The sequence below is a fragment of the Bison bison genome, unplaced genomic scaffold, assembly GCF_000754665.1.
Source record: "Bison bison bison isolate TAMUID 2011002044 unplaced genomic scaffold, Bison_UMD1.0 scf7180017864263, whole genome shotgun sequence".
Lineage (NCBI taxonomy): Eukaryota > Metazoa > Chordata > Mammalia > Artiodactyla > Bovidae > Bison > Bison bison.
In genome coordinates, this window is record NW_011494835.1 from 7250421 (window position 1) to 7260321 (window position 9901).

At 37.5% G+C, this 9901-nt stretch overlaps 1 protein-coding gene and 1 long non-coding RNA gene across 2 annotated transcripts in view; one reads left to right on the forward strand and one right to left on the reverse strand.

Annotated features, from left to right (window-relative positions):
- Positions 1 to 4350, forward strand: part of LOC104994659 — a 20952-nt gene extending 16602 nt beyond the window's left edge. Inside the window, exon 4 of the long non-coding RNA XR_825973.1 lies at positions 3528 to 4350. This is a non-coding gene — a long non-coding RNA (uncharacterized LOC104994659). The remainder of the gene's footprint in view (positions 1 to 3527) is intronic.
- Positions 1 to 9901, reverse strand: part of LOC104994658 (chromosome unknown open reading frame, human C4orf17) — a 26643-nt gene that overhangs the window by 5114 nt on the left and 11628 nt on the right. Inside the window, exons 4-6 of the mRNA XM_010848310.1 lie at positions 9290 to 9354; positions 3510 to 3653; positions 872 to 953 (exon numbers count right to left, since the gene is read on the reverse strand). Of these exons, the coding sequence (XP_010846612.1) occupies positions 872 to 953; positions 3510 to 3653; positions 9290 to 9354 (291 nt within the window). The remainder of the gene's footprint in view (positions 1 to 871; positions 954 to 3509; positions 3654 to 9289; positions 9355 to 9901) is intronic.

Below are 9901 nucleotides of genomic sequence, written 5' to 3' on the forward strand. Positions count from 1 at the left end.
AATACATTTCCTTTTTTTTTTTTTTTTGCCCAACAGTAAGCACTCATTATTTGTATAAATTTTTTAAAGTTATATTCTTAAAAAGGAAAAATAGAAAATAAAAACTCCTTACCCCCAAATACTTCTCAGTTGCCTGCCAAGTAATCTTGAATTCCTGAGGTAAGGTATTCCAAATGCCTTTAATTCCATTTAAAATTATTAATCTGTCCGTAACACATGGGTATCTCCCAACTCTGATTACTACAGTGATTTTCAAAGGGTGCTCCCCGGACCAGGCTTATCAGCATCACTTGGGAACTTGTTAGAAACGCGTATTCTCAGGCCCCACCCACCTCAGAAGTTTTGCTTCAATCAGTCAGATAACCAGCTAGGTTTGAGGATAGCTGCTCTGTGTTATTTATGGTTTGCCCACTTGGGACTGGCATATATTTTTCATGGAACAAAACAAAAAGAGCCTAAAGGAGGCTGGGAGATGACTGACTTGATTGTTTTGGTGAGGAACTGGCAGAGGTGTTAGAATCTGGAACTTGGAAGGGTGTGCTCCTGCCATCCACATTGAAGAGGGGAAACAGGCTGTGTGGAGGGCTCCCAGTAGGCCAGAGATATGCTCAGGGAGAGCCTGGGTGCATGGGCTCGCGAGGAGAAGCACAAACCAGCTCTGGACACAAGCGTTTCACATCACCCACAGAAGTTCAGTTTGGGGCATGACCAGCTTGTGTGCAGTTGCATATACAGGACTCTGATACTGAACACTAGGGAAATAAAATTGCAGCATTATCTTTGCAAATCCAAGGTAGAAAACTTCAGATTGGCACATTTCCTAGTTTCTGGCCATAAATTGAGCTCAGTATTCACAAATACATAATCTCACCTTTTGAACTTGCATGGAGCAGCCACTGTAGAACTTCTGCCAGAGAATCAGTGCGTAAAATGTTACACAGCTTTTCCAGAATCTGACAGAGAATATTAGGGTTACATAGTGAGCAGTTTATAAGGTTTCCATTACTGTCTCCACAATCTTGTCGTCCCAAATGTAACTCTGTACAAAGTATTCAAGTCAACTGGGATTTTAACTTGGAAGCCAGATTTCAAATAGGAAAAAAAACATCTTCAGTACAAATACAGTTGACTCTTGAGCGAGGCAAGGTTAGTCTATTGCCAACCCTCCAGGCAGTCAAAAATCCAACTATAACTTAGAGTCAGCCCTCTGTATAGGTGGCTCCCCCATATTCTAAATTCCACATCCATGGACGCAACCAACCATGGATCGTGTAGCACTGTCATGTTTACTACTGAAAAAAATCCACGTATAAGTGGACCTACGCAGTTCAAACTCACAGTGTTCAAGGGTCAACTGCAATAGTTTAGGTTAAACCATGCAGTTTTCTCTTGTTTTGTCTCTTCAGTACCAACATCTTATAGAGGAGTGATTCACTTTTCTTCTCTTTGGGAACTGATCCTTTCCTACTGCATCATGGGATTCTCTGGTCACAGAACTGCCCCATCAGTTTTGCTCCTCTCTGTAGTGAGTGAACCTAGCTGGATTCATCATTGTTCCTCAGGCCCCAGAACACAGTGATTGGCCCAATCGGATAGGAATATAATTCTCTTCAGTCAATCAGAATCCTTCATTGACTTCTTTTTCATTTGGCAGCTAACTGCTGTGTTGGTGATAGAGGAAATAATAAAAATGGACTATCAGATCAGATCAGATCAGTCTCTCAGTCGTGTCCGACTCTTGGCAACCCCATGAATCACAGCATGCCAGTCCTCCCTGTCCATCACCAACTCCCGGAGTTCACCCAGACTCACGTCCATCGAGTCAGTGATGCCATCCAGCCATCTCATCCTCTGTCGTCCCCTTCTCCTCCTGCCCCCAATCCCTCCCAGCATCAGAGTCTTTTCCAATGAGTCAACTATTCGCATCAGGTGGCCAAAGTACTGGAGTTTATTAAAAGTTCAAAATATTAAGCACATGTAATGTTTCCAGATTTACTCTAAATTGTATCTGCTTTTGGAATTTAGACATACCTGAAATTTAAACCTGTCTCCTGAACATCAGTCCATCTGTGGCCATAGACATACTATAGGTAATTTGAACCCCAAATACCTAAAACTTCACCCATCTTTTTTCTTTATAAAACTTGCTCCAAACCTGCTGTCCCTTCTGGTTCCCCATCTCAGTGGACAGCACCTGCATACGTTTAATGTATGTCCAAGCAAGACCCTGGGATTCACCCTAGATGATTCCCTTGTCCTTTTCTATGTCACACTGCCAAACAAGTTCAGTAAATTCTTTCTTGTAAATATGTCTCAAATCTCCATTTCTCTTTATCCCCACAGCCTTGCTTGACACAGTGTAAACCATCAATTCTTGCTTGAGCTACTGAAACATATTTTTTCCTAGACTTTCTGCCTGAAAACTTTTATTACAATACTATTAATTAAACAGATATCAATATTTGTGTCTATCATTGATTTAGGTGCTGGAAATACAGAATTTAAAGGGCAGAAAAATCTGCTGTCCTGTATTCAGCTTTGTTTTTTTATTAAGATTCCTGTCCTTGATGCCTTATCCTAGAAGAAAACAAATTAAATTTGTTTCTAATTTCATGGCAAATCAATGGAAATAGCAAAAGTAGAAGAATAGCCCTGTGGTATTTTCCAGGCCACTCTGCCTCCCACGGTTTTGTCATCAATATAGTGATTGCACATCACCCCTGGCTTCTTCTAACTCATAGGTCATTTACTGATCAACTCTGAAAGGATGTAATTAATCATTTCAGTGAAAGAAAATAAAAGATGTCTTCCTCAGAACCCTGCTTTCTCTTCATTTTTATTCTGGAAAGCAGTTATAATAAGTGGTGATAAATAAAGTGGGTGATTTTGACCTACTAAAATTTGATTTTAGGATTTGAGAGTGTAGATCTAGATTAGCCACAAATGTGGGTCAGAGCCCCCTATTCTTTTTCTAAGGTGTGACCTTTCTGGTGTCTCAGCTGTATCCTTGGTGTGTTCACCAAGGTCTCTCCACTCTAGCAGATCACAACTCCAGTATCTTTAAGCAGCACATTCCCTCCCATTAGCTGTCTTCTGCCAGGTCTCAGACTCCCATCCTATGCAGGTGCAGTCTGTATTGGGCTAAAGACTCAGGCAATCTTGTACAGATTTCTGAAGCTCATTCTCTGCACAGCTACTTCTTCAGTATCTTAATTTGCAAATTCCAGCCACTTCAGCATCCCCAAACTCTAAACTCTCTTTTCTCTACCTAGTGAAGCTCTTACTCCCTTTTTGGCCTCCAGTTCTCTGTGCCGTGATTTAGGAATGTGTCCCAAGGAGAAATCTGCAAGTAAAAAACAAGAGCAGGCCTTGGATTTCAGGCTGAGTAGTTTTAACTCAATTCAGTTGTCAATGGGAACCATTAAAGAGTTTTAAGGATGCTAGTGATGTGATTTTTTTGTACATTCATGGTGTTCCCAAGTTATGGATTTATTAAACCTGCCTCTTACTTTGATTTCCTGATCCAGATAGTTTGGTATGCAGATGGTGTTCTCTTTGATGGCAGTCTTGGTACTCGTCACCTCTGAAGAAGAAGAACTAGCAGTAGAGCATGACTTTGGAGTCCGTGGTGGATTTTTTACCTTCATTTCATCCTAAATCATAGGTATAATATAATCAATATGCATATGCATCCACTTACATTTTCTATGAAAATTGAATGTAAAATGAATGAGAAATGTAACTGAGACACATACATGAAAGTAAGAAGAGGTTAGTTTTAATCCTCCCTTAAAAAGCTCATTATCAAATATTTACATTTGAAGATGGAACAAATTAATGATATGTTATTTACTTTTTATAAAACCATTTTAAACCTTTGGTTTAAAAGATAATTCTACAACGTTTAATGTGTAACCATCATTTATCCTGCTGCTTCTGGTAACAGCCAATTCACGACACATGAGATTTTCTATTGAGATTGTTCTTTTATGACTGGAGAAAGTCAGCCAAGAGTTTTTATGCTCTCTGTGAAGAAACTACATGGTATGAGCCACTGCTTCCTGGCTCTGCTAAATGACAGCTGAGAGCTGGAGAATTGGAGGAGTAAACTCAGGTACTTCCCTTGGTTAGTTGGAAAAGGAGATAGAAAGGCTATTTTTTTGTTCTGGGAGGTGAATATACTGTTTGCAGTCTTTTTAAAAAAACTGTATTGTCTATTCCAAGAGAGGCTTTTTCATCTTCAGAAGAAAGTAATACATAAAGGTACACAGAAGCTGGTAGCTGAATGTGTCAGCTAGGGACTGCAGTGATTACAATCTCTAAAGCAATATTCAGTTGTTGATGTTTAATGAAAATAAGGGCTTCCCAGGTGGCTCAGTGGTAAAGAATCCGTCTGCCAAGCAGGAGACATGGATTTGATCCCTGAGTTGGGAAGATCCCCTGGAGAAGGAAATGGCAATGCATTCCAGTATTCTTGCCTGGGAAATCCCATGGACAGAGGAACCTGGTGGGCTACAGTCCAAGGGGTCACAAAAGAGTTGGACATGATTGAGCAAGTAAACAACAACACAAGAGAAAATAAAGCTGTATTGTATATACATATTGTAAATGCACTCTTCTGTTAAGGTTTATTATACAGACTTATTGTTTAGGGGAATAGCAATATTATATATGTATGTATGTATATATACACACACACATTTACATAATGTATGTATATGTGTATGTGCATGTATATATTTATGTTCAACCCTGCACTGAACACAGCTAAAATGGTAGATTAAAATACTTTTTAAGTTTAAACTGTTGCATGAATAACTTAGGAATTAATGGGTCAAAAAATAAAATAGAAATGAGACACTTGAGGTGTAGGGTGTACAGTAGCCATTTTTTCGCTGAGATCATTGTCTTATTCCAGAAAATGAAAACTTTCCTTTTGACAGTCTTAAAGTTCCTGAAAGATGGGACCCAAATAAAGGCCAACAAAGATATACACCCTCAAGGTCAAGGTGACCTAGAAATGCAAAGTCCTTGAAGAAATATAGCCTTAGATCAAGGCTTGAACTTGGGTAAATTGGTCGAGGCTGGTAGGGCCTCAGGGTTCCTACAGAAGCAAACACCAATTCTCTGGAAGAAAATGAATTTATCATGATCTTCAGATTCCTATAAATGATTTTTCATAAATAATGTCTAATAATTAAATCATGAGTCAAAGAAGAAATTATAATGTGAATTAGAAAAAGGACTTGTCATCAAAATGGCTCCTTCTTACAAAAACACCAGAATCACAACTAACTGCCAAACAACCATCAAAAAAGAAAAAAAATGTAGGGTGTACCAAAAAAAATACCCTATACACAAAGATAAAGAAGAAACCACAACAAGACTGTAGGAGGGACACATGTGTAAAATCAGATCTCATATCCACAAGGTGGATAATCCACAAACTGAAAAATAGTTATACCACAGAAGTTCTCCACAGGAGTGAAAGTCCTGAGCCCCACGTCAGGCTTCCTAGCCTGGGGGTCTGACAACAGTACGAGAAGGCTCCAGAGAATCTGGCTTGGAAATATTTGATTGCAAAAATTCCACAGGACTGGGGGAAAAAGACAATCTACTCTTGGAGGGTACATACAAGGTCTAGTGTGCGCCGGGACCCAGGGAAAAAAGCAATAACTGATAGAAAAAGGAGACAACTTAGAAGGAGGGGATTGTGTGTGGAGGGGAGAGGGGCTCGATGGGAGGAAGGGTTAGGAGGGTGAGGACATTATACTTATAGCTGATTCATGTTGTTTTACAGCAGAAAATAACAACATTGTAAAGGAGTTATACTCCAGTTAAAAAGTAAATTTAAAAAATAAAAACCATAATGTGATGGAAAAAAGAAAATCAGTAAGGTTATTAAAGACTTGAGCTACATTATTAACCAACTTGACCTAATTGATATTTACATAGCACTCTCCCAAGAACCAACATTCTTTTTATAGACAATGTTCAAGAGTGAACATTCTTTTTATAGACATATGGAAAATTTATCAAGGTTGGACATACTCTGGACCATATAACATCTCAATAAATAAAAAGTTTCAAAGTAAAGGGTGTTCTCTGACCATAATGGAGTTAAATTGGAAATCAATCATATAAAGATAACTTTAAAATCCCCAAATATTTGGAAATTAATGTAATTTTAAGTAACTTATGAGACAAGAGGTTTAAAAGAAAGTAGGTAGTATGTTGAGCAGAATGAAAAGGAAAACTCAGCAAGTAAAATTTGGAGGATGCAGCCAAAGCAGTGTTTGTAGAAAAATTATAGTAATATAGGAAAGTGAAAGTGGAGAGGGAAAAAGTTGGCTTAAAGCTCAACATTCAGAAAACTAAGATCATGGCATCTGGTCCCATCACTTCATGGGAAATAGATGGGGAAACAGTGTCAGACTTTATTTTTTGGGGCTCCAAAATCATTGCAGATGGTGACTGCAGCCATGAAATTAAAAGACGCTTACTCCTTGGAAGAAAAGTTATGACCAACCTAGATAGCATATTGAAAAGCAGAGACATTACTTTGCCAACAAAGGTCTGTCTAGTCAAGGCTATGGTTTTTCTAGTGGTCATGTATGGATGTGAGAGTTGGACTGTGAAGAAAACTGAGCGCCGAAGAATTGATGCTTTTTGAACTGTGGTGTTGGAGAAGATCCTTGAGAGTCCCTTGGACTGCAAGGAGATCCAACCAGTCCATTCTGAAGGAGATCAGCCCTGGGATTTATTTGGAAGGAATGATGCTAAAGCTGAAACTCCGGTACTTTGGCCACCTCATGTGAAGAGTTGACTCATTGGAAAAGACTCTGATGCTGGGAGGGATTGGGGGCAGGAGGAGAAGGGGACGACAGAGGATGATATGGCTGGATGGCATCGCTGACTCAATGGACGTGTCTCAGTGAACTCCGGGAGTTGGTGATGGACAGGGGGGCCTGGCGTGCTGCGATTCATGGGGTCACAAAGAGTCGGACACGACTGAGTGACTGAACTGAGCTGATGCCTATATTAGAAAGGGAAAATGTCTCAATTCAACACATAAGTTTTCATCTTATATAAAGACATGAACCAAAGTCAGTGAAATAGAAACAAAAAATAGAGATCATCAATGAAATGAAACGCTGATTCTTTAATAATAAAACTAATAAACCTCTAGGAGCATCAGGAAAAAAAAAAGACAAGTTACATACCGATATCAAGAGTGAGAGACAGAACATCTGCAGATTATATAATATTTTAAAGGATATTTTATGAATGACTTCTTATCAGTAAATTCAACAACTTTGATGAAATGGACACATTTTTTGAAAAACATAACCAAAATCTTGATTTCAAGAAAACTCCAGGTTCAGATGGTTTCACTGCAGAATTCTACTAAACTTTTAAACAAAAAATAATACTAATTATACATAAAATTTCCTAGACTATTAAAAAGGAGTTTCCAACTGATTTTATAAACCCATTTACCAAAACCGGGAAAGACATTCATTACCAATAAACTACAAATATCCCTTATGCACATAGACACAAAAATGCTAACCACTGTTTTATGAAATTAAATATATAAAAAGAATAATACATCATAATCAAGTGGAGTTTTCCCTCAGCAGTGCAGTCTAGTTTAACATTTGGTTAACCAATGCAATTCACCATTATTAACAGACTATAAAAGAAAAATCACATGATCATTTCAAATACATGCTGCAAAAGCATTTGGCAAAATCCTACCCCCATTTCTGATAAAAACTCTCAGAACACTAGAAACTGCTTCAGCCATGTAAAGGGCACCTCTGGATAAAGTAAACTAATACCACAATGGCAAAAGTCTGAATGTTTTGCCCCTGTGATTAGGTACAAGGCAAGAATGTCTGCTGTCCTCACTTAAATTCAGCATTGTACTAGAGGTTAGCCATTGCAGTAAGGCACAAGAAACAAATAAACAGCATGTGAGTTTGAAACCACAGGAAAAAGATTTTTAATTTGGGATTTATAAAAATTGTACATTTTGATTCTTCAAAAGACACTAATACCTAAAAAAACAGTAAGCCTCAATTGGAAGAAAACATTTGCTAAATGTATGTGTGACAAAAGAATTGTATCTAGAATATATAACAAATGTTTAAAACTTCATGATAAAAAGACCAACACCCTAATTGAAAAAACTGACAAAATATTTGAACATATACTTTATGTAAAAAAAATACATGGATGGCAAGTAAAAACATGAAAACATGTCATTGGACAAATGTAAATTAAGACCACAGTGAGATACCATTGCACACCCACTAGATTGGCCAAATAAAATATTGGTCATATTAAGTTTTAACAGGATATGCAGGAAAGAAAACCATTATATATAACTGGTGAGAATGTAAAATCCTATAACCACTTTGGAAACTTTGGCGGTTTCTTAAAAATTTAAACATACATGTGCTGTAAGACCTGGCCTCCCTGGTGGTTCAGACAGTAAGGAATCTGCCTGCAATGCAGGAGACCCAGGTTTGATCCCTGGGTTGGGAAGATCCCCTGGAGGAGGAAATGGCAATCCACTCCAGTATTCTTGCCTGGAGAATCCTGTGGACAGAGGAGCCTGGCAGGCTACAGTCCATGGGGTTGCAAAGAGTTAGACACGACTGAATGGCTAACACACACACTACTGTAAGACCCAGTCATTCCACTCCTACTTATGTACCCAAGAGAAAAGAAAATACATATCCATACAAAGATTTGTACACAAATGTTCATATCAGCTTTGTTAAAAACTGGAAACAACGTAAGTCCATCAACAGGTGAACATATAAACAAATTGTGAGATACCAATATAATTGAATACTACTCAGCAATAAAAAAAGGAATGATACGCATAACAAGATGAATGAGTCTTAAACATGCTGAGTTAAAGAAACCAGATTTTTTTAAAGATCACTGTAAATTTCATTTACCTAAAATCCTAAAAAATGCATGGTAATCTTTAGTGACAGCAGATAAATGTTTGCCTGTGGGAGGGCCAGGGTCATGAGAAAATTTCGGGAAGTCTTTATTCTCTTGATTTCAGTCTGTGAATAAGTATGTCAAAATTCATCAATCTGAACTCTTTAAAAATGTACATTTTATATCATGTTAATTATACTTACAGCTGTAGGAAAAAAAAATATTGTGAAAAACTCTTTTCCAGAAAGATATATATGTGAAGAGAAGGAGAGGAAATGATAGAAGTCAAAACCAAATAGGTAGCTATAAATAGTTGATTCTTTACCTTTTTAATTACTAAGGGATTATCACTGGAAGTTTTGAAGCACTCCTTGACTTTTCGACAGGGCTCTGAAATGACAGGAAAAATATATTTATTTAGATCAAACTGAAAAATAATTTCTACCACATGATACATCCATCACTTGCTGAAATGGATGAGAGTACATCTGAATTTCAATTAGAGTCAACCCAGGTATCTGTTTATAAATACTAGAAAACCTGCAGGTAGAATTATACTTTAACAACATAATAAAAGTGTATTTATAAAATGAATTCTATGCCCATGAAGAAGCGATAAAGAAATACTACAAGAACTTCCTTGATCTGGGTAAACTGGTTCTTAAAAAGTATGTATTTCAGTATAAGACATGTTTTCTTTGTTTTCTGTCCATATGACTGTCACTTTCTCTAACTAAAGAGATTACATGTGTACTCTTTGCCCTGTAGACAAAAAGAGATGTGTGTTGAGTTATAATTACATTCTTTATTCTATGTACTTCATCTGTCTTGCAACCCTGCCAATTTCACATAGCCATCTAATTAAATTACCCTTAATTACACTTAAATATTTGCTTAATTTCCTTTTGCATTCATTTAAATATACATTCTGTGTGAT